At 41.4% G+C, this 27,665-nt stretch overlaps 1 protein-coding gene across 4 annotated transcripts in view; it reads right to left on the bottom strand.

Annotated features, from left to right (window-relative positions):
• Positions 1-2,034: 2,034 nt before the first annotated feature.
• The window catches only part of zgc:110158 (uncharacterized protein LOC553590 homolog), a 96,782-nt gene continuing 71,151 nt past the window's right edge, over positions 2,035-27,665 (bottom strand). The window contains exons 6-18 of one of the 4 annotated variants that reach the window (XM_017700273.2): positions 21,293-21,376; positions 17,265-17,324; positions 14,254-14,320; positions 14,050-14,117; positions 11,553-11,617; positions 11,017-11,062; positions 10,869-10,904; positions 10,439-10,493; positions 7,609-7,679; positions 6,813-6,891; positions 6,668-6,696; positions 6,350-6,469; positions 2,035-5,934 (exon numbers count right to left, since the gene is read on the bottom strand). In XM_017700273.2, coding sequence (XP_017555762.1) covers positions 5,905-5,934; positions 6,350-6,469; positions 6,668-6,696; positions 6,813-6,891; positions 7,609-7,679; positions 10,439-10,493; positions 10,869-10,904; positions 11,017-11,062; positions 11,553-11,617; positions 14,050-14,117; positions 14,254-14,320; positions 17,265-17,324; positions 21,293-21,376 — 810 coding nt within the window. In that variant the 3' untranslated portion in view covers positions 2,035-5,904. The remainder of the gene's footprint in view (positions 5,935-6,349; positions 6,470-6,667; positions 6,697-6,812; positions 6,892-7,608; positions 7,680-10,438; positions 10,494-10,868; positions 10,905-11,016; positions 11,063-11,552; positions 11,618-14,049; positions 14,118-14,253; positions 14,321-17,264; positions 17,325-21,292; positions 21,377-27,665) is intronic. The other 3 variants (XM_017700274.2, XM_017700275.2, XM_017700277.2) reach the window with 3 other exon arrangements.

The following is a 27,665-nucleotide window of genomic DNA, read 5'->3' as shown; positions in this document are numbered from 1 at the left end:
TATATGGACACACACACACACACACTCACCGGCCACTTTATTAGGTATTTATTATGTTTGCTTGTTAACACAAATAGCTAATCAGCCAATCACACGGCCACAACTCAGTGCATTTAGGCATGTAGAGGTGGTCAAGACAACCTGCTGAAGTGCAGGCCGAGCATCAGAACGGGGAAGAAAGGGGATTTAAGTGACTTTGAACGTGGCGTGGTTGTTGGTACCAGACGGGCTGGTCTGAGTATTTCAGAAACTGCTGATCTACTGGGATTTTCACGCAAAACCATCTCTAGGGTTTACAGAGAAAGGTCCAAATAAGAGGAAATATCCAGTGAGCGGTCAGTTGTGTGGACGAAAATGCCTTGTTGATGTGAGAGGTCAGAGGAGAATGGGCAGACTGGTTCCAGATGAAGGAAAGGCAACAGGAACTCAAATAACCAACCAAAATCTCTGAGGAACGTTTCCAACACCTTGTTAAAAGTGTGCCATGAAGAATTAAGGCAGTTCTGAAGGCAAAAGGGGGTCCAACCTGGTGTGTGTGTGTGTGTGTATATAAGGTCCAGCATGACATTCTGACCACCTCCTTGTTTCTACGCTCATTGTCCATTTTATCAGCTCCACTTACTGTATAGCTGCACTTTGTAGTTCTACAGTTACAGACTGTAGTCCATCTGTTTTTCTGATACTATTAGCCCCCTTTCACCCTGTTCTTCCATGGTCAGGACCCCCATGGGCCCTCACAGAGCAGGTACTGTTTGGGTGGTGGATCATTCTCAGCACTGCAGTGACACTGATGTGGTGGTGTGTTAGTGTGTGCTGCACTGGTACGAGTGGATCAGGCACAGCAGTGCTGGTACAGTGCATGTAAATGCGCTCAGAGTGCCACACTGGATGGAGAACTGGGTAGTTGGGAGAGCTGAGCAGATGTTCTTTGCTTTGTTTGCATGTACTCCAAAATTCGTCTTCAGACATATAATCTTTCCAACATGCATGGAGATATTGATTGTATCCGCTATAATTAAGTGGTGTTTTCTCTTGTATACATATTTGATTGTAGAATGATTGTACAAGTTAAATTATCTTCATATTGGACACTTTCATTTTATTGGATTTTCAGTAATGGGTGATTCAGCTTTCTAGCACAAAACCTGTGCAGCCTTAGTTCTTTAAGGTCTTTCCCATTTCTCCACTTCTAAGTCCTCTGACCACAATTACATCAGTGGTCGCCCTTCTACTGGAGATCTTTGTTCCTGCGTAGTTCCAGCCTCCATCTACATACCAACCAATCAAGGACTTCTGAAGAGGCTGGAGCAGGCACGGCAGATTGTGAGTGGACCTAAGACTCCATGGATTGGTAGATTTCCAGGTCCAGGGTTGGTGACCACTGTGTCACATGAACTGGCCTACATAATAACCATCAGATAAACTAATTTTGTTAGAGCGTCTTGGTAAACTGAGCTCCTACGCCATATCTCCATCACAAACCAGAGAACTCTGTAAACACTGTTTAAATGACCTTGTTGCTTTCACTGCACTTGTGGTTAATTGCAGTTTCTCTAAATCGATCAACACGAAAACCCGTTCTTTGGAGGAGAAAAAGGAGCTGTGACTCAGAATCTCAAGTCCGAAAGAACACATCGTCGCCACATGGACCTGGGAGACTGGTGTTTGTGCAATGTGCTGCACTCTGTGGGCAGCAGATGAAACCAGAAACCTTCAGCACATTAGACCCAAAAGTTCAGCCAACATGGGAGCAGTCTGAGTCTTACCCATCAGCCAACACAAGGGTTTTACAGCATATACAGCCAACACTGTTAGCGACGTTACAGGGAATATGGTGGTTAAAACATTAGTATGAACAAAGCAAAAGATCTTGAAACAATCTTTGTGTCAGTGTAAATTGGCAGGCATGTAAGGCTTTTAAACAGATATTACAAAGACGCTTCGGTATTAGAAAATGCAGGCTAGAGAAAGCAAGCATGCAGTTCCAAAGTGATCCTTCAATAAATCAAAGGCAGGGAAGAAAAGCAAGAGTTCTTGGTAAAAGGGGTTACGTTATTTTATTAGTCTTAAATTTTTATCTACAACGAAGGGACACGAGCAAAAATAAGTGACGACTCCATGAAGAAAAAAAAGAAAACAACCAAAAAAATACATTTATTATTGATGCAGTTTTCCCATCTTTTCAATAAACGACTTTTTTCAGTCTAAAGAAACTTTACAATATAAAGAAACATACAAAGGACTTCGTTAACTACACGAGACACGAAAAAAGCCCCTAAGACGAGGATCCAAACTAGCCTAACATGAAATACAAAGCAAAACCGAGGAGGCCACTGCTTCATACTCAATACTGCTTTTTTGTTGTTTTGTTTCTCGGAAAGAACGATGAAACGGCGCAGGAGAAAAATGGTCTCATCCCCGACCCCTTTTACGCATCCTCACCTCCCTGCCATTCCTGCTAATGGTACATCATCATAACAGCACGACGGTGGAACGGAAACGGCCGATGTGACAAGTTTTACACGGAGAACAAGGGCGAGGACAACGGCGACCTAGAAAAAACAGCTTCTCCCGATGCTCCCTCCCTTTTTATTACTACTTTTTACAACTCGTAGGTACGCTTTTTCTTAATCGTCTTTTTTTTATACATTTTTAGTTTAAATAGATTTAAAAAAAGAGAGAAATCCTTCATAGCAAAGTCTGTGGTCCCTTAACATTTCAGAGATGCGCAAGTTTTTTGCGAGAACGTGAAACGCGTTTGCGTAATGGCCTGTTTTTGTTTTTATTTCGTAACATGGTTTCCCTGGAGACCAAAAAACAAGGGACAAAAAAAAAAGGTAAATCAGCATTCAATTAACGTGAGTGACCAAAAAAACACAAACTCCAAAAACTGAACAAACAAGCCAAAAAAAAAAGCCTCGCTATTTTTTTTGCAGCTTCTGGCTTTGGCGACCAGTATGACGTAACTGTGGAGAAAACAAACAAGGCCTGTGATTGGTCAGTGCAAACGGGCCGAAAACGAAGCCGCAGAAAACGTACAAGCTTGTAAGCTGGTGTCGGCTTTGCGCAGCTTCTTTCTGCTGAAAGTACACGAAGGCCTTAAATGTTCACGTCTTCTTTTTCGCGCCTTTTCCCGTCTCCAGGGGAACCACGTGACGTCATCTTTCATAAAAGACGGACGCTGATCCTGAGCACTGAAGTCTGAAACACGTTTGTGTGTGAGGAGGGACCGCGTGGTTTTCTGCTACAGAGCTGCCTCTCGCCACCTGGTACCCTTCCACATATCAAACTTTCATCTTTACATTATTGTTTTTTTTTTTTTTTAAATAAATGTGTCTGTAGGTCAGTACAAAAAGGGGTTCACCAAATGTTCCCTCCTTTTCCACTTGTCTTGTGTTGGTTGTACACTGGGGGAATGGCCAGGGACAGAGAGTTTGCTGTCTCTTCAGCTATAAATGGGAGTTGTGTTTTTTCTTTACATCTTTTTTTTTTTTTAAACCAGCGCTGTGTTCATTGGTAGTGACGGAAATATCAAAACATGTCAATGATATCAAAATGCATTTTACAGTATTTACAACCAAACAGAACAAAAATAGAAGAGACATGATGTGTTTAGAGGGTGGTCGACAGACTGAAAGCTGAAGAGGCTTTGGGAGTACGCTGAAGTGAAAGAGTGAAACGAGAGGCTCCTGGCGTTGAGGGCCCTGTCCATGACTCGTTACCTCTTACTGACCATTTCACATGCCTCTCCTCGGTGGTTTATTCGGCTGAGGATAGTTTCCTCAGCGCAAGACTGAATCCTAAAACACATTTTGCTTAAACGCAACGAAAACAGGCGGGAAAAGAAACAAAACAGGAGGAACACTGCACTGATGCCGAGTGATGTGGAGCTCCGCACGTTGGTGTGGGTTCACAGCCACAGTGTGTTGTGTCGAGGGCCTCCAGACACAAGAAGATTGAGAAAGTCAGTTTTCAATGAGAAGCACCCGTCGTGGAGCCGGTCACATTGATGGTTTTGAGACGTGAATGTTCGTAAGAAACCTGGATGGAGGTTCAGGGTTCTAGGGCAGTTCTAGGTAGTCTTCCAATGCAGTGTGCTCCAACAGGGAAAATAAAAAAAGTCACAGTCAGATTAGTTTGGCTAGTAACAACACAGTAGCCGGGGGTTATTTACAAGCAGCGTTCGACCAAGATTTCAACCACAGTTTTGCAGAACGTCTGTACAACAGACTTGGGGACAGACACTGTGACAGTACCTTGCAGGAACATCAGCAAATGTACTGAAGATCTGCAGATTTTTGGGGGTTGGGTTCAAACAAAATGTGTTCCAGGAGCCGAAGCCGGGGCGAGGCGGAGGACCGGCGGCCTCCTCTGCTACGCGCTGCTGAGCCGAAAGCAGTTCTTTCCGTTCTATCGGAAAGAACAAAAACCACGTGACTGTGTCTCAGCGGGCGCCTGTTTCCCCGAGACGCCTTGTTTTTCTGAACATGCTGGAGGGCGGGGTTGAAAAACAGGGCAGAGTATACAGAGGGTACAACGGTACAAATCAGTAGGAGGTATCTTAGACTGGCATATTTACATGTTTACAATATGTCCTGAAGCGTTGCATGTTGCAAGACATACACACGACAATTCATTAAAAAGAAAAAAAGGTAAAATAATAAATAAAATATGACTGAGTTATAATAAGAATTATAACCACTATTTATAGTACCACAATAAAATGCCTTTCTTTAAGCGAACACGTTTTCAGCTAAGGGGCAACAGCATTTTCCCACTCTGTTAAAAAAAAAAAAAAAAAAAAAAAAAAAAAACACAAAAAACAACAACAACAACAAAAAAGTAGACCAGGAGTGAATTTACGTCCCAGGCCAGGTTGGGTTGAGTTACAGCGACCCTGGACTGCTGGATAGAGAACCTGATGACTGCGAAAGCATGGAGTGAAGTTACTGAAATGCTTTGCACCCTGGAACGCCTTTCTCAAGTGGGATATCGAAGCTATACTGGAATTTCAAAACACAATTGAAAAATAAAAAAATATACAAAGCTTTCAGCCCAAAACATTAGAACACAGACTAAAATCACAAAAATGATGGGATGTTTCCCGCCATGTATCATGAATGTGCTTACTCTGTCGGTTTCGTGGTTGTTGAGATACAATGTGCCCTTCTGAGGAAAAATACCCTAATCAATAATCATTGAAATATTAATACAAAATAATAATAATAAAAAAAAAAAACAATCATTAATAATACAATACATACACAAAAATAATGAAAACTTTCATAGCCCATCACATCTTCATGAGTTCACTCTTGCATTTAAAAATGTACACATTGAAATGGAGGGTGAGGGGTGGGAAAAAAAACAGGATCAGAAATCCCGAGGTGAAAACTACTGCATTGAGAAAGAAAGAACAAAACTCAAAATCAACAAGATAACAAGAGATGGAGTGAGTTTTAAAAGGAGTCGAGCAGCCAAAGTCAAGCGCTGCGGGCTCACGCGTTCCTGCCCATCAGTCCGTCCTTTTGTGTATATGTGTGTGTGCGTGTGCATGCGTGCGTGCGCGTGTGTGTGTATGCACGGTTTTGAAGCCCCCCTTCAGTGTCCTGAGCCAGAGAGAAAGCCCGGCAGGCAGGGCGAGTCAGTCAGCAGGCTCTTCCTGTGGCTCGGGGGCTGCTTCCTGTTGCAGGCCATTTTGCACGCCCCGGAATGGGCCGCCTTGGCCTGAGTCCCAGGAGGCTGCGCAGGGGTCCCGGCCCAAAGTCCCACGGGCAGGGGTGGGAACCAGAGTGGAGAAGGTTCAAAAGGAACGAGGGTCGGAATCGGAAGGGTACAAAACAAATACAAAATAAAATAAAACAACAACAAAAAAAAAAAAATCAAATAATAAAAAAGAAGAAATCACACACTCATCGTCATGTTGGGTGAATACTGGAAAGAGAAGAAGGGAGGGGGGGGCAGATAACTGAGATGAGATTATGAAGACACATACGAGATGGTTATACAAAATACAGCAAAACAAATGCACTCGGTTCTGTGCAGACGAGGCAGTAAGCGTGAGACAAAGCGACTTTGGTTTGAAACGCAAAGCTCAAAAGTCGTCTCTGTCCCAGTAACTGCTGGTCCGTCACAAGACAAGCCGTTTCCAGCACCCACTCTAAAACTGTTCACCACTCATTTCGAATTTCTTTTTCCCACAGTAGCAAATAAATAATTTTGGAAAACGTTCGCCTGGCTACAAGTGATCAGGCCAGTGGGCGGGGCCTCCAGAGTGCCTGCTGGGCGGAGCTGTATGACTGGCAGGTGGAGGAGTGGCAGGGCTGGGATGGGGCGGGGCTTTACTCACACTTTCGCTTTGGAACGGGTTGAGGAAGTTTCCGCCCATCTCTCCGTCGTCCCGTGGCGTGCCCGGTGGGTTGTTCATACCTGCCATGTTGTTGGGCGAGTTCTGCAGAACAAGCACAGTCTGAAATGTCAACAGAAGCTTCAGTGGCTGTAGCAATGTCATGTGCATTACACAGCCCTCTGCAATACTGGTATTGCAAAGGTCACAACATAATAAACAATATATTGAGCCCACATTTAATGTAATCATTCCATAGGCCACCAACACTCCCTATGCAAAATTTAAAGATTCAGGATTGGACAAAACGATAATATTTACCTTTGGCAACCCATCCATGTCACCAGAACCTGTAAATGAAAGTCAAGTTTAGAAAAAAAATCTCCACATCACCAACAGGGGGAGCTTTAATACAACTGATGAAGGTTATGTGATTCATACTCTCTCTTCATGTAGCACAGCTCACCTAATGATCCATTCATATGATGAGGCTCCATGGAGCCCATCCCTCCCATCGGGCCGTCAGGGCCTGGACCCATCGGGAACTGTCGACAGATAAGCTAGAGTTACATTCAGCTGAACACCACCTCCTCCCATTCAAGCCAGTCATTCAAGCCATTTAACTACATGCAAATGTGAATACGTTGGCTTCATTCATAAAGGCAGAGAGAATAAAAGCCTGTGAGGTAAGAAACATGACTAATATGAGACTAGTTTATATGACCCTGTGGACACAATACTCAATACAGAAGTTTACCAGTCTTCAAATTATGAAATCAGGGACATAAAACTATCAGTACATTGTTGGGGTTTGCCTCCAGAAACATGACTAATATTGACCAATATTAAGACTACAGTTCAGCCACCATGTTAAACACTGGCAAAAAAAATGTTCCCACTAAATGTAGTCGATCAGTCAAAACATGTTCACAGACTTACCTTGCATCTTTGGACAAAAGTATGCTGCATAACTAAAAACTTCTGCTCATTTTTATAGATAATATATTGGAATTTCAATATGATTTGAGGCAAGTGAGTGATGATTTAGGCATGTAGTTTGTATGATGTTAACTAGCTATAAGCTTCCATTACTTGTAAAACTCAGATTAAGTGGAAAAGCTAAAGAAGCAAACACTCCTTGGACAACTGACTAATTCTGGAGTGAGTCTGATTTTTAATCAGTTTAAGAGCCAGAAATTGAGGAGGACCTCCTGGACTGTATTTCTCACTACTGTTCAGTGATTAGACAAGAGAACACTCACATTGGGCCGGTTGCCTCCTGGACCGATGGGGTTCATCATTGTGTAGATATTTTCACTGGAGTTTGTGGAGTCTGCCAAAGAGAAAGAAAACAAGAGGGTCAGTTCTCACAGAGTGGGAAAGTCAGCCCTGAGCAGAGTAAGGCTGCATTGTCATTACAATGAAGCAAATCGCTACGCTTGCCAATGTTTGGCTGCTTGGTGGGCGTGTTTCTAAAATGAAAGCTGCCCAGAGTAAAAGTGGCACATTATTTACCAATGTAATTTATCTTCTGCTGAATAGTCACATATTTTGAAAAGATGATGATTTCTCCATTATTATTATCTCCTGCTTGATGCATCTGAGAAGTACTGAATCTTCTCAAGTGTAGAATATGGGCGTGACTCATGACAAAAAAAATACCACATTTCAATAATCTGACTGGTCGCCTGGCAAACTTCGCTTCTCATTTGCATCATGTTCAGAAATTCATCAACGAGACTCTCATCTTCACTGAAAATGAAACACGCATCGCTCCACTGCAATGAAATGCGTAACGGATTATATGGATCTAACCCCGAGGACGAGGGTCTCCCCTTGGCTCATTTACACACACTTTAACTGCACACCAGATCGATACGGAGCTCGAGCGAGTTTTCTTAGAAGCTGCTGTGCTCTTGAATGTTTCACGAGTCTCTCGGAGAGACAGAGTGTCCGAGCCCAGGTTGAGGCGAGGGTGGCTGTGTTAGGATTACGTCACTGTGAATGTGGGGGAGGGGAGAGAATGTAGCGCGGCATGTTTTTTTCCTCTCCTGCTGCTGAAGTGCTGCTGCTGTCCACACAGCCACACTAAGATAATGCAGCAACCTTGTGCTGACATTGGCTGGTGGTGCTGAGGGGGAGGGGTTAGGGACGGTGAACGAGAAGCATTGAGCATCGTTCTGAGGGAAATATGAACAGTTCTCGTCTATGAGGTGGTTACAAGGGGGAGGCAGTGAGATTGTATATATGCGTGTGCTTCCTTGTGTGCTTGTGTGTGCTTTTATTGTTGCTGAGGTTCAGATTAGAGTTAAGCTTACAAAGTTCTGATTATATAAGTTCTTACATATACATCTGAAATATAATACACAAATACTTACACATATACAGTACAGTACATAGAAAATAGTTATTATGTATGTATATATTATGTAATTGGCATATCTTCTTTAAAAACTGTTTAGTTTTAAAAACGTTATTTTCACCTGAAGCACTTCTCTTAAGACGATCACCTAAAAGTAGCCTATGATACCCCATGAAAATAAACCCACAGCTAACAACTTCACATCACACAATGAGTGTGGGCTTGTTCAGGACAGCTTTTTTACAGGACTGTATCTGCTTAATTCTTCTTTTCTTCTCAGAAATCCAATCCAGCATTTTCTACTGATATAAGCACAACACTAATACCTGCTATTGGATCAGTGCCACTCCAAGTACAGGGTGAGTGTCAAAAGTCACAGGACACTGTTTTATTTTATTATCGACTTTTATCTCTGGAGTCATCTCAAACAAATTGTGTATGCTGAGAAAATCCACAACAAACACCACCTTCAGCACCGCATCGCGGAGGCTTGTGACAGCATGAAAAATAAAATAAAACAAAACTGTGTCCTGTGAATTTTGACTCACCCTGTATTTACATACATGGTACATAAAGGCACATAAACTAAGAAAATAAATCAAAATTGTGCACTAAAGTTTGTTCCTTGTACAGAATGTGCTAACGTAAGAAAATAGTTCAAACTTTGGTGAATGTTCATTTCAACCTATATAAAATAAATATGGGTGGGGCTGCGTTTAAAATGGCTCTACAGCAAAGCATCATGACATTTACAAACACGAATACATACGGATTTAAATTCTTTTACTATTTAATTGACTATGTATTGACTTGGCTACATTGTAAATGACATTAACATTTACAGCATTTGGTTCTTAACCAGAGCAATTTGATCATTTTTACACAGGTCGCTGAAGGCAGTGTTAAGAGTCTTGCCCAAGGACTCTTATTAGTATAGTGTAGGGTGCTTGCCCGGGCAGGGCACTGAACCCTGGTCTACAGCAAAGGCAGAGGTTTCACCCACTACACTATACCAACCATGAGGGTGTGGCTCCATCAATGTACTTTTACAGGTGACGTCAAAAACTGTCTTTACTTATAAATTAAGGTTAAGAGATTTTATACAAGCCATTTCAAAGCACTTCTATTAATAAAAGTTTCACACAGTGTAAAGGGCAGCTGCTGTACTGCTTGATTTTTTTGGACAGTAACGATTTGCCCTCAGCGTTCTTCCCTTCGTTTACTAATAACGCGCTTCATTCTGGTGCGTTAGTGAGTTATAAGTGTGCAGCCTGCAATTAGCAAATTTGTTTAAACGTTAGCATTTTATTTACATGTCTGTAGTGCTCTGTTGTTGTTCAGTGATTTTTACACTCTCACACGCAGATCCTTCAACATAAATCACTGCTGTGCTGCTGCCTTTATTAAAACTGCAGAAAGTTCACTCCTCTGCCTCTCTGTGCTCTAACCAGCACCTCAGAGTGAACAAACCACACCTACAATATAAGCATTGCTTATTTATATTAAAAATTAAACAGTTAAGGTAAACATTCATTTAAAAATGTCATTATTATTTCCCCCACCTTATTTACTCTTTATCAATATAGTTGCTTCTGGTAAACATTGACCAAATATGTCTGTATTGTGATGCTTTTATCGTGATGAGTCACACAGGCAGCCTATGCAAAACTCCTTGTCCTGACATTGTATAATACTGTACAAAAACAAATGTGTTTGTAGATTTTACACACCTCCTGGACTAGGCATGATGGGGGTACCTGGAGGCCCACCTCCTCCTGGCGGACCCTGAGGAAGACACACACACACACAAATTCCATTTTCCATTTTTAGGAACACCATAAACACTCTCCTCGGCTTAAAAAAAGCCGGAGGAGTAATTTTAAACAAAGACACAGGGGAGCTATTATGGCACTATGACTAATGCCCACATATTCTGCATGTGCAACCAGCGTCGCCTGCAGCAAAAACAAAAGAATGCTCAAGCAAAAATCAATACGTTTAGAAACTTTAATATGTGCTTAGGCATTATTTTTGCTCCCGAAAGAAACTATTAACTTGCGTTTTAAAGTTTCCCCCTGGGGGTGAAGCAGGGGAGAGATAACAGACTGAGCTGGCGCTGAGTTGACGAGCCGACAGGGTGGTTAAAGCCCTGTTACTTACCACATAGTTGCCCGGAGATGAAGAGGAGTATGCTATCTATGAGTGAAGAGAGCAAAAAAAGAGCACAGATGAGTTTTTTTTCTCCTCAGTTCTAACCACGGCCACTATATTCTTCTGTTTGTTTAATTAGCCCCAAGCTCAGACTTACAGAGTTAGTGTTGGGATTCGGCCAAGGACCTCGCCCTCCTGGACCCCTGAGAGAAAGAATAAACAAACAGACCAGGACTGTCAAGATTGCTCGATTAAAAAGAAAAAGAAAAACAAGTAAAATGACCGTCTTAGTGAATTGCTAATAATTATGTGACTATAATGTAGTTTAAATTCTCCTACTGGTCTCTGTTACAGTAAGAAATAAAGCATGATGGACACACTCGTTTAAATGTACTGTTTCAGCAACTAAAAAAAAGTTCTGTTTTTTTTGTAATTCTGTCTTTTAAGCTCATCTTTTTCTTTAAATGCCTGGTTTAAATGCATGGTTATTGTTCAGTTAAGTCTAATTGTATTATGGACCTTTTTTAAAAACTATCATTACTAGATTAATCATGATAATAAATCCATAAAACAGACAATCTATATTATGGAGAGAGATGTGTAAGAGAAACGTTGGCCGAACATTTCTGACAAGTAAAAATAAGAAATTGCCGTTTAACTCCAGCAATATTGATGAGCGTGTTGACTACTCACATGTTCATTCCTGGCATGCCAGGCCCACCGAGAGAGTTGGGTGGTGGCCTCATCCCACCATAGTTCTGCAAAAGGGGGAAAATACTGTTTATAACCACACATAACCCAGCAGTACAACTGTGTAACCAATCAACTCATGGACAACAGTCACTGTTATCACCAGCAGTAACCAAAGCATGGCTGAATCTTATTTCTCACTGTTAGCTCACTGAAAGAAGCAGAGACATTTTGTTGCAAATGCAGATTCTAAACTTTTAATCCATACCAGATTTGTGTCTGTAAGTAGAAGAGATGTTTTATTATGATATGAACTTGAGGGAAAGCCGTTGGGTGTCTGTACAGTTACTGCTGTACAGAGAGAAAAACATTTTTCTTCACATTTTTGAATGAAAACATCAGGAGTGGAGAGTAAATGTTGATGTGAAAGAAACCAAATCTAAGCTAAATGTGTGTAAATGTGTGTATTAGACTCACATACTCAGAAGATCTGAAAAAGTCAAATTTTGGCAGTTCCTATAGTTTATTCTGTTTGCTAATTTTGGTGTTAGGAGCTCTAAGCTGAATCAGATCCTATAGAGCCTTCATCAGCTTTGCAATGCTGCTGAAAATCACTTTGTTCGTTTTTTTGTCTTCTTTACCAGAATAGGCTAATTCCCTGTCTCCGTGTCTCTTCAGTTACATACATATAAATAAATAAATGTATTATATAATTTTATATATATATATATATATATATATATATATATATATATATATATATATATATATAAAAAATGCTAACTTTCATCTGCATTCGAACTGCTTATTAACAAGTCTGATGTGCTTTTGGTTTCAACATCTGCTGATTTCATCTGTTAAAACTGACTTGATGTTAAAAGTCTCTGAAGACTACAGATTAAACTAAAACTTTTTAATGAAAAACACTATTTCTGCTCACATGCTTCCTGTGTGGCAACAGTCTTACAATGCACAAGCTCCACGTTGTGGTACGATAAATTCCACGCATCGATTTCACCGATAATTAGCGCTAAAAGGACAAGTGGTCTCAGTAATTACATAACTACATTTGAATAGTAATCAAACTGAATGATCGTAAACAGTCATTAAACTCTCAACTTGGAAAAAAAATGAAAGTTGTGTTTCAGTTAGTATGATCTTTTTGGCATCAGGCCTCCACTCATTATTGGGAACACTGGTTCTTTTGGGAAAGTACTCTTTAAACCCTGTTGCCTGTGGCTGAGTGTAGACGGGAACTCAGTGATGATGGAGACTAATTCAGAAAGCAGCCCACCTTGAGCTGAGAGCTCACTGGGACTAGGGTGGGGTGGGGGGGGTGGGGGGGGGGGAGCTGGGGGGCTGGACTGTGTCCTGACCCTCTTTCTCTCTCGCACACATACAAATAAACACACCCTCACCACGGAGCTTTGTTCTGCTCTCAAACCAATTTGTCTAACAGATGCCACACCAGCTGCTGATTTGTAAGCTGCCATGGTTGCCAAACACAAGAAGTGAGTAAGTGAGTGAGTGTGTGTGTGTGAGGGTGTATGTGTGGGATTAAGTAAGAGTAGTGTTTCTGAACAGTGGACAAGAAGCAGGAGGTCATCAGTCTTGTTCCAGCAAAAACTTTTCTATACACTTAACTGATTACAGAATGGACTTCTAGAACTGAGTGTGTGTGGGTGCACACGCATACGCATGTGTGTCTGTTCACATACATTTTTCAGAAATGGGGGACTCTGTGTCTAATAGTACAATTTTAGTGTACTATTCAAAAGGCGGAGTGTTTGTTGCATTTATTTCATGTCCTGCCAAAACAGCTATTCATTTGTTCAATGTCTGTTAAAAGCATATTTTAACTAAAAATACACAGAATATTTGAGGGCTATTTTTCCACACCTTCAAAGCTCAGACTTGGAAGTCTGTTGCATTTTCTTCTTCTCTCTCTCTTTTTATTTTTTATAATCTATTTTCTTTCTCATTAAGGGATTTACAATGGAAGAATGCACAGAAACACCTGTTTTTTCAGATCTGAAGCAAAAGTGGAGACTGATTATTGCCTCTCTCTCGAAGATGAAAGCTTTAAGTATCGTCTCGCAGGTGGTTGTTAGGAGTCTCACTTTTCTGTATCTTTTAATCATTTTTTGAGCTCCAGTTTTGGAAACTCCTGTTTCCTTATGGAAGTGGATAACCTAATATTGAAGTACTAAACTTGTACTGAATGGCCGTTTTACTAGAGAATAAGTAAATGGTGGTTCCTGACTTTTGCACAGGTCTCATATAAAATACATCTAGAACATATTATAAATCATGAATTACATATATAATATACATGGGACAATTTAGTTACACGTAGGTAGGAACATATCCAAAATATGTACGAGACACACAGTATAAAACTAAAACTGTGTGTGTGTGTGTGTGTGTGTGTGTGTGTGTGTGTGTGTGTGTGTGTGTGTGTGTGCTCGCGCGCATCATTAAGGGGAGGTTATTTTCACACCTGTGGGCCCATGCCACCCATCCCTCGAGGCGGATTCATTCTCATTGGGCCGCCCATGTTGGGATGTCCTAAAAAAGGAAACAGAAAGAAACTAACCAAATATTCTTATTTGCAAAACGGCTGCAGCGAACTCTCCTGACTGTTCGCTGGTGTTAGGCTCTGCATCAAGGGTTCTGGCTATTCTTTGTTCATGCAGACTGATACCTTGTGGTCTAGTGGGATCCAGACTGTTTGGCAAGAGTGGCTGTGACCCTGGAACTCCAACAGGAGGCTGAGGGAAGGAGAAAAGAAGACTTACTTATTGACGTCATAACCTACCTAGATATGAGGAAAAGCACAATACACGGCAAACAAAAACGCCTCATTTGGAAGGACGAATCATTTGATTCATTTGAAGGACGACTTGTGTAAGTCGATAAGTACCGACAGATGCTCTATGTATATATTTAATAAGACAGCAGTTTTATGGACCATAAAACAAGGTTCTGCTGTCCCTATCAAAAACAGATGATTATTCTGACAATCACTCAGTTTTTAAAAAAGCCAAAACACTAATAAAATGGACACAACAATAATTAATAGGGATGAACAATGATATTAGAATTATATCAGTACCAGCTATTATACATCATCACACAGGTGTTTAGACTGACTGATCTCAAACCAATATTTGATGACACATTTACCACAAGAGCAGAACAATTAGGCGATGCTGAGTTACTGTGCAAAGACATACGTTTCACTCACTTTACTGCATTTATAACCCTGTATACACACATTTCTCTGTAATGCTAATCCAGGTGGATCTACATTTTATCAATGTTTACATATTTCTATGAGTCGATGTCACTCATCACTGGTCTAGAGTTCCAGTTCATTTCTAATAATAAACCATGCAGAGCCTTTCACAGAAGACAGTAACTAAGATGCCTAAAAAAAAATACAACCCCAATTCCAATGAAGTTGGGACGTTGTGTAAAACATAAATAAAAACAGAATACAATGATTCGCAAATCCTTTTCAACTTATATTTAATTGAATACACTACAAAGACAAGATAATGTTCAAACGGATAAACTTTATTGTTTTTTTGCAAATATTCATTGATTTTGAATTTGATGCCTGCAGCATGTTCCAAAGAAGTTGGGACAGGGGCAACAAAAGACTGGGAAAGTTGAGGAATGCTCAAAAACACCTGTTTGGAACATTCCACAGGTGAACAGGTTAATTGGAAACAGGTGAGTGTCATGACTGGGTATAAAGGAAGTATCCCTGAAAGTCTCAGTCGTTCACAAGCAAGGATGGAGCGATTGCAATTGCAAGGAATTCAGGGATTTCATCATCCATACAGTCCATAATATCATCAAAAGATTCAGAGAATCTGGAGAAATCTCTGCAAGTAAGCGACAAGGCAGAAAACCAGCACTGAATTCCCGTGACCTTCGATCCCTCAGGCGGCACTGCATTAAAAACCGACATCATTCTGTAACGGATATTTCCACATGGGCTCAGGAACACTTCAGAAAATGTGTGGTGCATTATGAAGCGCAAAATATGACAACGGAGACCCCGGACTGTTGAGCAACTGAAGTTGTACATCAAGCAAGAATGCGAAAGAATTCCACCTACAAAGCTTCAACAATTAGAGTCCTCAGTTCCCAAACGCTTACTGAGTGTTGTTAAAAGGAAAGGTGATGTAACACAGTGGTAAACACGCCCCTGTCCCAACTTCTTTGGAACGTGTTGCAGGCATCAAATTCAAAATGAGTGAATATTTGCAAACAATAAAGTTTATCAGTTTGAACATTAAATATCTCGTCTTTGTAGTGGATTCAATTGAATATAGATTGAAAAGGATTTGCAAATCATCGTATTCTGTTTTTATTAATGTTTTACACAACGTCCCAACTTCATTGGAATTGGGGTTGTACACCCATCAGACATAACATTATGACCACCTCCTTGTTTCTACGCTCATTGTCCATTTTATCAGCTCAACTTACTACATAGGGGCACTTTGTAGTTTTACAGTTACAGACTGTAGTTCATCTGTTTCTCTGATACTTTATTAGCCCCCTTTTACCCTGTTCTTCAGTGGTCAAGACCCCCATGGACCCTCACAGAGCAGGTGCTGTTTGTGTGGTGGCTCATTCTCAGCACTGCAGTGACACTGATATGGTGAAGGTGTGTGTGTGTTGCGCTGGTCTGAGTGGATCAGACACAGCAGTGCTGCAAGAGTTTTTAAACACCTCAGTGTCACTGCTGGACTGAATAGTCCACCAACCAAAAATATCCAGCCAACAGCGTCTTGTGGGCAGCATCCTGTGACCACTGATGAAGGACTGGAGATGACAAACATGACAACAAACTGTGCAGCAGCAGATGAGCTGTCGTCTCTGACTTCATTCAAGGTCGACTGACAAGGTAGGAGTGTCTAATAGAGTGGACAGTGAATGGGCAGTATTTAAAATCTCCAGCAGCACGGCTCTGTCTGATCCACTCCTACCAGCACAACACACACGAACACACTACCACCACCGCAGTGCTGAGAATGATCCACCACCCAAGTAGTACCTGCTCTGTGAGAGTCCATAAGGGTCCTGACGACTGAAGAACAGGGTTAAAGGGGCTAACAAAGTATGCAGAGAAACAGATGGACTACAGTCTGTAACTGTAGAACTACAAAGTGTTCCTATATAGTAAGTTGAGCTGTGGTCATGTTATGCCTGATCGGTGTGCATAAGCCTTAAAAATACATAAAAACACTGTATTATGTAGCAATGCAGAAATCATTTAAATTAGTGCATCTATTAGGTTCTGATTAACCCTTTAAGAGAAAGTGGTAGGAGAATTAAAAATAATGTTGTACTTTAATAAAATTATTTAAATGAAGTTCATGAAATTATGTAATAACTGATGATGGTTCTCTTCCTTTTTCAGCGGTCCATGGTTGCCAACAGCTTACTATAAACAAATTACATTTCTTCATGAATAAGCTAATTTTTTTTCAATTATTATTAATAACAAATGTAATTATTTATTGAACAGTTGTGCATCATTTTGAGTGCTGCTGCTATTTTACTGCTTTAATTATCATGATACACACTGCCAACTAATCACAGCTAAATCACAAAGACGGTACATTTTAATAGATTTCTACAAACGACAAAGATATAATCAGACACAATAAGGTGTTATGGAACTGGAGTCTGTACCTGGTTTGGCATACGGAGGGACGGCCGGGGTCCACCTGGGTACCGCGGAGACATGAACGGCTGGAGAGAAGGATGGAGAAGAACAAAAAAAAAAAAAAAAAAAAAACCAGTTTTTTCTTCATTATTATCACCGTGTTATTCGGTCTATAGTGTAAGAGAGTAAAATAAGTAAAATAAAAGGCTGTAAAAGAGCAGCTCAACAAGGGCTACATGGATGGCAGCAGCAAAGCCCAGCTGGAGCAGGTGGAATGCAGCAGGCAGATGCACAGAGCAGGGCGAAAATGGGGATGGCATCAAAAATGTACATTTAACGTAAGACACCCAGCCTTTCTGCTCAGCAACGCACACACTCAAGTGCTGCTCAGAGTAGAATTCTCTCTCACACATACACACATAGGTGAACTCTTTATTAAGCTGCGTGCTTTAAAACTCAATTTCAGATACATCAGTTGTCCAGTCTCGCCTACATCACCGAGTACATCAGCAAGAGTTGCACATCCATACAGAGAATTTTAGAGATAAATATATTTTTCTCCAAAAGCGGCAACTTCCCATTCACCCGTTTTGCTCCACCCACAACTGTCTCTATGTTGGACTAGCTTTACAGAATGGTGGCCAAAATCCAATTCAACCCAATGACAGACTGTACCAGTCTTGGTTTAGAGTCGCTAAATAACATTACCTTTCACTAGCATACAAAATAACTATCGCTGAAATTACTAACGCACTATTCGGTACCACGGAAGGTACAACTGTGCAACAGTTTCCCTATAGTTAAATGGGATATCTGACAGCGTTCTGTAATGGTTTTCCAAATATTGGACGAGAGCAAGTGTTGGTCACAGACAGGACATTTGTGAATTATTCTGCTTTCATTTTTGTAAAACCAAGAATACAGAATCTGTAAATATATCAATCTAGTAACTAGACCAGCTACATGACTGAGGCCTTCAGATATAAATAAAAAGAGGTAGTCAGAGTAGCCAAAATTATTGACACCACACATAAATGTTTTCAAAAACTTCATAGGGTGCATATTCTCTCTCTCTCTCTCTCGCACACACATACACACCCACACTCTTCACAAGGAGAGTCTGACATCATGACATCAACCACCAAATGCACTTTCGTGCGAGTTTCATCCGAACAGATAAAAGTCATCCTGAGGAGAGAAGCAGGCCTTGTGTGGTCAAGCCCGCACTCAGACAGCCATGGGGAAACGCAGAAAAGCTGACCGCAACAAAGCCGCACGAGCGCCCAGACACGCGAAACCGGTGGACAGACTCTGCCGAGACGGAACTGGAGCCACTTGCGGTCCGGGATTTTGGCTAAGAGCTCAGCTGGGCTCTGCCAGCTTGAGGATCTCAGGAAAAACATGTTGACACAGTGTGGAGAGAAGAGAAGCCACACAGGCTGGAGAGTGTGGGTGTGTGAGTGGATGGGTTTGGCTTTCACAGCTAAGTGGAGTGCTGTTACCACTGAAAAGAGCTGGGCAGGGCAAAGGGAGGATAGCGTAATGGTAGTACTCTCAGATATCCTCTGTGTGAGTGCCTGTGCGACAGAACTTTTCATGTAAATGTTGATTCGTGTGTTAATCTATGTGCTTCTATATAAGCAATAGCACCTAAAGGAATTTTCACTCATTTGCACGCAGCACGGTCTTTGATAAATACTGCAGCACTTTAACCAATTACGGTTTATAAAAATCAACATTAAATGCTGACAGACCACTGTGTCTTGTCCATATTAGGACGTCTAGGTCCAAACAGAATTTCTTTAGGGGGGAAAAAAACTTTTTGAATGTTTGTGGTAAACAAAACCAAAGCCGGTAAAGTTTGTCCTGTATACGTTTTTACTTCAGAGTTTCATATCAGTTAATATACGGACTAATATACGTTAGCTTGCATGTAGAAATCATATTTTGAACCAGCGGCATTCTCAGGAAAACGTACACCAGGACAAACAATATCAGTTTTGGCTCATTTCTGAATAGCACAGGGTGCGAAAGGGAGCGTTCATTTTTTTCCACAGAGAAAAACAACTCGGACCCAGAGTTCCTTTCAGGGGTTTAACACCAACTACAGAACAACGGCACAACTTTACAGTTGAAATAGCTGAAATAAAGAGTCACTGCTAAGCTTTCATAATAACCCTGTTCGTAAATGCCTCAGAACTTAGAACAGATCAGTAATTCTAACACATGCTAAATTCCAAGTGAACGACCAATTATTTTCTAGATGCTATGAAAAAAAACGATCAAGGCTACCTAATCAGTAACCATTCGACAGAAATTAACATCGTTTTACTGCAATTACAGAAAAAGATTTCGGCATACGAACGTCATCATGCTAATTGGCAGGCAGGTCACTGTTTGCTAAGATCGGCAAGCAACTCTAGTGTAAAACTAAAACAGTGAGAACGGTAAAGCTGCCTTATTGTGCTTCACTTGAAAAAGTATAAAATGATGTGAATCCTGTCTGACTGTTCCTTTAGAGACTCAGTGTGTGTGTGTTCTACAGCATCAGGCTGTGCAATATTAATGTGCTACTGATGGTGGGTGGGAGTGAAAGAGGGAGGACCCTGAATTATTCATCCGCTCCAGAGCCAACGACTCTAGGTATGGAGACACTGGGTGTGGGCTGGACAGAGAAAGAGAGAGAAAGAGAGCGCGAGAGAGAGAGCGAGAGAGAGAGAGAGAGAGAGAGAGAGAGAGAGAGAGCGCGAGAGAGATTGGGCATCTACACAAAGCTTCCTCATCTTACGCTAAGGCCTGGGCAGTGGATGAAACAAGGCAGATGTTTTAATTATTAAATGCTTGGTTTGATTTCAGGTTTATGTACGAGTGTATATACATTTCAATGGCCACTTTATTAGAAACCCCTATGTTGCAGCTCCACCCCCTTGATGCACACTGTGTTAGCTATCTTCTAGCTCTCAATCACTGGCCAGTTTCTGACCAAAGAGCCACTGCTGGCTGAATATTTCTGGGTGATGATCCACTCTCAACCTAGCAGTGACAAAAGTCCAGCAACAAAGCTGCGACCCAACCCCATCAGGACCCAAAAAACATCAGGTTTTGGGCCGGGTTCTGGCAGAATCCATCTTGGATCTGTCTTGGTTTTGGTTTCTAATGAGGATTTCTATGTAGGTTTGTTAACATTGGAAAGAATATGCCTGTGTAAATTTTGTGCACATTTTCAATGTAACTATGAACAATAAAGACTGTTAGTGCATTACATATGTGTAAAACACCAGTTTAAAACATTTTCTACTGATTTACACAAGCGCTTGGTAACAAAGCAAAGCACTGTAAAACTGTATCTGCCATAATCCATCCACTAGCGTGTGTGAGTGGGTTCGACTTTCGTGTTCGAGTCATGTTCAGGTTTCAAATTAGGCTTTGGATTTGGGTCGGGTCTCACAGTCGTTCATACGGGTCGTGTTCGGGCTTGAATTTCAAGCCCATACAGACCTCCAACATGTACCAGTTCCAAACACAGTATCATGTCAGTGCTTAGAACGAACCACCACCCAAATAATAGCTGGTCAACAGCTATTTTGTGGTCAGAAACTGATCAATGATGAATGGTGCAGATAGCAGCTGCAGTCAGTAACTGTAAGCCTATAACATAGTCTTTCTGATCAAGTGGTCAATAGTGTAGATACACGGTTGGCGTTTCTAATAGTCTGACAACACGGTGGGTATGTGTGCGCATTTTAGGGAAAGGGGGAGGTTCTATACCCACAGGATTCCAACATCAGCCATAACTAACCATCTAAAGCACTGCTTCATTCCCTGAATGTGCCTCAGGTCTGTTTCCTGAGCACCGTCGTTAATCTTAGAGCTCAGCTACTCGCTAATGTGAATGTTACTCCGCAGGGTCAGTTCATTAGAGAGAGAGAGAGAGAGAGAGAGAGAGAGAGAGAGAGAGAGAGAGAGAGAGAGAGAGAGAGAGAGAGAGAGAGTGTGTGTGTGTGTGTGTGTGTGTGTGTGTGTGTGTGTGTGTGTGTGTGTGTGTGTGTCTTACCTGGCCATGGGGTCCCATCATGGGGTTGCTGGGGTTGTGTGGGGGAGGCTGTGCGTGGGGAGACGGCTGCGAGCCGGGAGGGCCCTTTAAGAGAGAAGAGGGAGATGAGACACGAAACGAGGGCGCTGCTGCTGGGACCTGCTGCTGCTCCAACGACACTCACGCACACACACGCTGCACCGGAGAAACACCACTTACAGGGGTCCGGCCTACGTCATTTATACACTTGTGTTATAAAGGAACATGCTGCTGCTGAAAAGTGTGACCGCTTCCAAAAAGCTCCTATAACAGACAATCAAGCTCAACCGTCTCTCTAGAAATCGCACAAAAATTGTGAATTGGCTTAACTGACTTGCCCACGCTCCACCCCAACATGTCTTCTTTTTGAGCAACTGCAAGCTCGTAAGAATGACATCCAACCTAATAAGAACTGAGCTTTGGCAATATATGGAAGTTTTGAGGGCGTCACTAATTTCCAACGGCGTTTATTTTATGCATTTGTGCTGGAACAGTGGTTAACTCGCTTGATGAAGACAGATAACAACCTTCCCTGTTGAGCCAGATAGTCAAGCTATGATTAACCCTTGCATGTGCACAAGAATGTCTGACAATGACGATCATCCAATCGTGTTAAACAGGAGGTGTTAATCCGCTTTTTCTTCAAAGAAGGAAAAAGAAATGTGGTAATAAAGGATTTATAACGGTTACAGCTTATTTGAGTAACAATCACTTTACACTGCCAATACCTACATAGTATGATTTACGTCTTATGATAAAAAGCTACATTCTTCATGTGATTGATGCCACAAACGTTAAAGAAAAATAAAGAATAGTTCACCAGTGGGGTCTACTTTGGTGTCAGCCCCTGATTGGTCAGCTCGTCCTGATTGGTCCAAAAGCCATTTATTTTTCTGCTTTATGAAACGGGCCCATAGAGTTCGTTTAGCCAGCTAACTTTAAGCTTAGTTTGATATCCCTACATTTTCCAGCTCACAATGTCTCAAAGGCACTTTTTACTGGGCTACATCACAATGGCAACTTCTGCTGCACAACGGCAGGTTAGTTGAGGGTATTGCAGATTATAAATCAACGTTTAGATCAATCAGGGCGAGCTTCGGACCATCCAGCAACACCTTTCTGATGCAGGTGGACTCCTCCAGTCCTTTTTGGGTCACAGTTTGCTCTACGTGAAATCTGTGGCTTCATTCATGTGAGAAATCTCACACTTCAGTTGCAAACAAAACAAATGTTAATCTTAATCTTGATACATAAATATCAAGAATACAGAGCAATTTTTACTCCAAAAAAAACGTACAACAGGGGCAACTGTTGCTTTTTAACATTATACATGCTTTACTTTGTATGTATTTAAGTAATATGATGACTTTTTAAAAAAATAATCTGTATCTCCTCCTCATGTTTGGTTATTTCCCAAAACATTACAGTTTCATGTGCATGTGGATGAGGATTAATTGTAGTCTAAGCCTCTATACATGTATATATAGATACACACATACACACACACACACACACACACACACACACTATATATATATATATATATATATATGTATAGTGTGTGTGTGTGTGTGTGTGTGTGTGTGTGTGTGTGTGTGTGTGTGTGTGTGTGTGTGATTTAGATTAAAGTATTAAAGTTTGTCCAGCCTCATAACAGTGTTCGAAACAACACATTTGTGGGCGGGGCACGGATAAGGATTGGTGGATCTGTGGATCTGGATCTGTGTTCTGCTTACATAACAGAACATACGGTGTATAGAAAGCAACAACAGAATACAGAACATATAGAATGTTATACGAAGGTAATACAGCACATCAAGCTGCACCCAAATGTTTTTAACTATCTGCATCAGGCCAAACTGAGTATTTTCTTGTTGTGACTGCTACACAACAAGCAACCCCTGTTGCTCAAATTAAGTTTTGCTTTATGCATGAGTGCAGGCCAATACATCAGATATCTAGGAGCCTCTGAATTGAGCACCCCAAGAGAAAATACCTTACTATATGCTGACAACATACATAATGCAACATATGTTTTTGTTTGGGTGCTATAAGTTGACTATTACGATTATTTGGACTATTATAAATGCACGAACACCGAAACAAAGAGCTTCGGTTCTATCAATGCGAGGCCCTTCTCTCTCTCTCTTTCTCTCTCATATCTGAATGCAAAGCATATGGCCTTTATAAGCCAGAGGGAAAGATCATCAGTCTCAACCAATGGCCTGGGCTCCAGAGTCTCACACGCACACAGCAAATCACCAACGTCCTTTACCAGATAACAGCCTGCAAGGCTACCAAAAGGCCCTCTGCTTGTCTGTTCTGCAGTCCAGCAGGGGACAGTTAGGTCAAGGCCATCCACTCATACACACTTTACAAAAGACCCATCCACATGCACACACTTAATTCTTAAAGGTCCATCTCTGCAAATGCACACAAGCGAGATCAAAATACATGTATGACGTGTAATTGCTTGGGTGGACCACTTGGTGGTACTATTGACAAAGCATTACAGGCAAAAGAAGCATTGGCATACACCACAGTTCCGGTATTTTTCAGTTTGCATGCCACAGCTGATAAAATCGAAGAGAACTGACCACTGCTCTTAACAAAACTCTGAGGAAATTCTCACAGAACATCTGGATAGACTGAATGACCACTGAATGTGTTCACTCACAATACATTTAAGCCAGGTGTTCGTGCTAACCTCGCAAACTGCAGACGTACTATATTGTAAAGTAGTGTTTCTACCCAGTCACTGCTGTGAAACTAATGCGTCATTTATGTAGTTGAGACCGTTTAAAATTGAAGTGTGCACCCACAAACACACCCCTTGTGGTTTAAGCACATGCAGTACATACAGTACACAAACCTACAGAACCTACACCTCCCTTTTCGCTCTCTTTATGTCTTATGTTAACCTCTAGACCTCAAACAAGCTCTCCAGCTGTACAGAGACTAACATGTTCATTTGCATACGACAAACGTACAGGTCCCCCCGTCTACGTCCACAAGTCAGACTATGACTCAGCTATGTTAACAGAACCACTGGTCTTAAGCTCAAGAGACTTTATCATCTCCTATGAAAAAGATTCTGAAAGTTTAAGGGAAATTCCAGTGCTTTTCAAAATTTCTGCATAATTCAATGGTTCAGATGATTAGAGTGGCTGATGCGACTCAAGACTCTGGTTCCTGTAGAGTACACTGTCAGAAATAAAGGTTCTGTGCGGGTACATTTTTTGTTAATCAAGGTACAATCAATGTAAATGTGCCCTCAGAGGTCCAACAGAGCTTTTAAGGTTCAATGGTGAACCTTATGTAAGTTTCTCCTAGTGGAAAAGTTTACATTTACACACCTTTTCATAACCGAATGTTTTAAAACAGAACAGAAATAAAACAGAAATAAAAAGCCTGGAGACGAGACAGGGGGGTGTGGAGTCAGCACAGCTTAGAAAATATAATTTCAGTGGATTATGGTTCAGTTATGATCCCTGACTAAAAGTACTGAGATGCCCCTTGGAGGGTACCACGCCAAAGACGGGAGGGAAACTGCCCCAGTGAGAGTTTCAGGCCATTATTTCTGAGAGTATAGTGGTGGAACCAGGGGTTGCAAAGTCTGCAATATAAATAGTCATTTTATTTACAGTATGAATGGTCAATGAACCCACACATCTTTTCTGATGGATACTATATTGCACGTATCTTATAAATGCATTTTAGGCCCAAGATTTCTCAAAACTATTGTCAAACAATGTCTCAGCCACCAGGCAGCGTATTCATAACCATTTCATGTAATAACTTTGTGAGTCAGCTTTTAGAGGCACTTTACTCTTGAGACGTCTGGTTCCTCTCACCACCATTGCGACCATTTCTGAATTGGCGAGTTTCTCTTGAATGGAGCACTTCATATCAAACCACTCAACATCTTGTTCGTGACATTTTTTAAGTAAATATTTTTTAATAGAGGAGTAAATTGTGAAACTACGCATTAACAGCAGGTGCAGAGCTGGAATGGGCGTTTAAATTAATTTTGCGTTGACTGAGAACAGCTAGCATAACAGGTAATAGATCTGATTCATCTTTGTGCTCTAGGTATGCGATTTATCTGCTAACCTTTAGACTATGCTTTTTTTTTGTTTGAAGTATTTCCATTTACAGCTCCTCTTAAGATGCGATTTTCCTTAATGGGAGTCGCAAAAATCTGCTTCTTGTGCCCTCATATTCTCTGCAATCACTCAGTCAATCAATACTCATTGTATTAAAGAATTACAAGAAAATACACAATTTATTCCAAATATTTGAATGAAGAAAAACTACAATCATGTTGTTCCACAGCGACACTAGAGCTGGGAGGCAGGTGTGCTGGTGCTCATCGGTGCCGTTTGCAAACTTATGGTGTACAAACAACACGATTGTATTTGATGGCATAATTAATCAAATGTTCATTCTCAAATTTTCACAATGCACAGTCATATTTTTGCAATTGTTCAGGATGCACTGCTCCACTACTACAAACGACACACAACCACATTGAGCTCTAGCACAGAACAGACAGCTGTATGGAGGCTGAAATACGATCACCAGTTTGATTAACAGGAGCGTCTGAATTATCCGGACTGTGTACAGAGTTCAATATGAGGCTCTCTATGAGGCTCTTTATGATAATACAGGTTGGACCTGAACACAAAACTATGCAGTTGTACGCAAAAGATCTGGCGTTCTTGGTCAAGTTACATGTTTTGTTGATTTAAAAGTGCAAATAAGTTAACACACCCCCTTCAGGCAACAACTTAATGCACAATTCTATACGTTTATTTACTGGACTGAATATATTAGGGTGGAAAAGGAGAAAAACATCTGTCACTAAAGCGCTATTCAACTAAAACTACTGGAATATTAAACATAACGAATCCGAAATTACGCTGACTGATATCAGTTATAGCTATTTTTAGCCCTCTAAAATCAGATTCAGCCTGACAGGCCTGAATACAGAAAGTGTGAGGGTGTGTGCCGTAGAGAGTGTGTTTTCAGTGCGTTTCAGAGTCGGATGGGGAGTGTGTTCAGTTCAGATTTAGCCGTGACCTGTCTGTGACCTCTCTGAGCCCTGTGGGTTCTGACGTTCCACTCACTGTCCCAGAAACTGCACGCGGATACTACAGCAGAACACGAGCAGTGGCCTGAGCATGTGTGTGTTCAGTCTAACTGCCTGCCTCTCCCAGAGTGTGTTGTGTATTTGTTGTTGGGGGGGTGGGGGGGGGGGGGTGGGATTAGAGGAGTGTGGAGATGCTCAAGGCCTGTTTAACTCACAGCAGCACTGAGGTCATGACTGTTCATTACACCTCATCCCTCTCTCTCTCACACACACACACACACACACACACACACGTCACCATCTTTCTGTTTTGCTTCCTTTTTTACCATTCTTCCTCTCTCTTTTCCTCCATCTATCGCTCCTCTAGCCAAAATCTCACACTTGTTCTCTCTCCTTCACACCTTCTTCTTCATACCTTACTCACTCTCCCTGCTCTACACCAGCCTCATCTCCATATTCATAAGAAAGCTCAGCCTATTCTCTTTGGAAGCAAATGCCAAAAGCACCAAACCCCCCCACTCCTGCACAGTGGGCAGATGTATTAATAGCATTTGAGTGTGTGCTGGAGGTGGGGTGGGGTTGTGGAGCTTCGTCCACCAGCACAATGAGGAAACCGACTCGTTCAGGTGTGTTTGTGTCCTCTGCTATTTCCTCTCTCTCTCACTCGTGCCCACCTCACCTCTACCTTATCACCAGAACAGCCAAATGCCAAGCCTGTCCGTCATCAGGCACCAGCCAGGGTGGCTCTCTTTTTCACTTGCATGCACACTTGTTTTCATATAGTGTCAGTACACGTGGTCATACACATCTCTGTCCATGATATGATTCATATCTATCTCCATATACTGGAGCCAGCTTCCATTTACATCATGTGAAAATTTTATAATGAGCAGCAACAAAAAAGGTCCAAAAAACAATTACATTAACGTCCGTTATACGTTAAAAAGCCAACATACTATATTTTTCTAGCATTTTGTTATTCTTCAAGGTCCACTTGTAGCTTATTTTACCAAAAATATTATACAATTAATTTTACACGACCATTGCCCAACCTCTCTTTATGCCCAGAATTAAACAGGCTGTTTGTTACTGTACCTTTAAGACTGATACATGAAATCTGACTGACTGGTCGACTTGCATTGTGCTGCATTCAAAAACACAGTCCAGGCTCAAACACATACAAACTTCAGCATTAATGCAAAATTCACCAATACAATAAATTCAAACAGGCAGTTTTCCCCCCCATATATGTAGAATTTGAAC

The sequence above is a fragment of the Pygocentrus nattereri genome, chromosome 2, assembly GCF_015220715.1.
Source record: "Pygocentrus nattereri isolate fPygNat1 chromosome 2, fPygNat1.pri, whole genome shotgun sequence".
NCBI classification, from domain to species: Eukaryota; Metazoa; Chordata; class Actinopteri; order Characiformes; family Serrasalmidae; genus Pygocentrus; species Pygocentrus nattereri.
The sequence above is the reverse complement of the archived record's forward strand: the minus strand, read 5'-3'. Positions and strand labels throughout refer to the sequence as shown.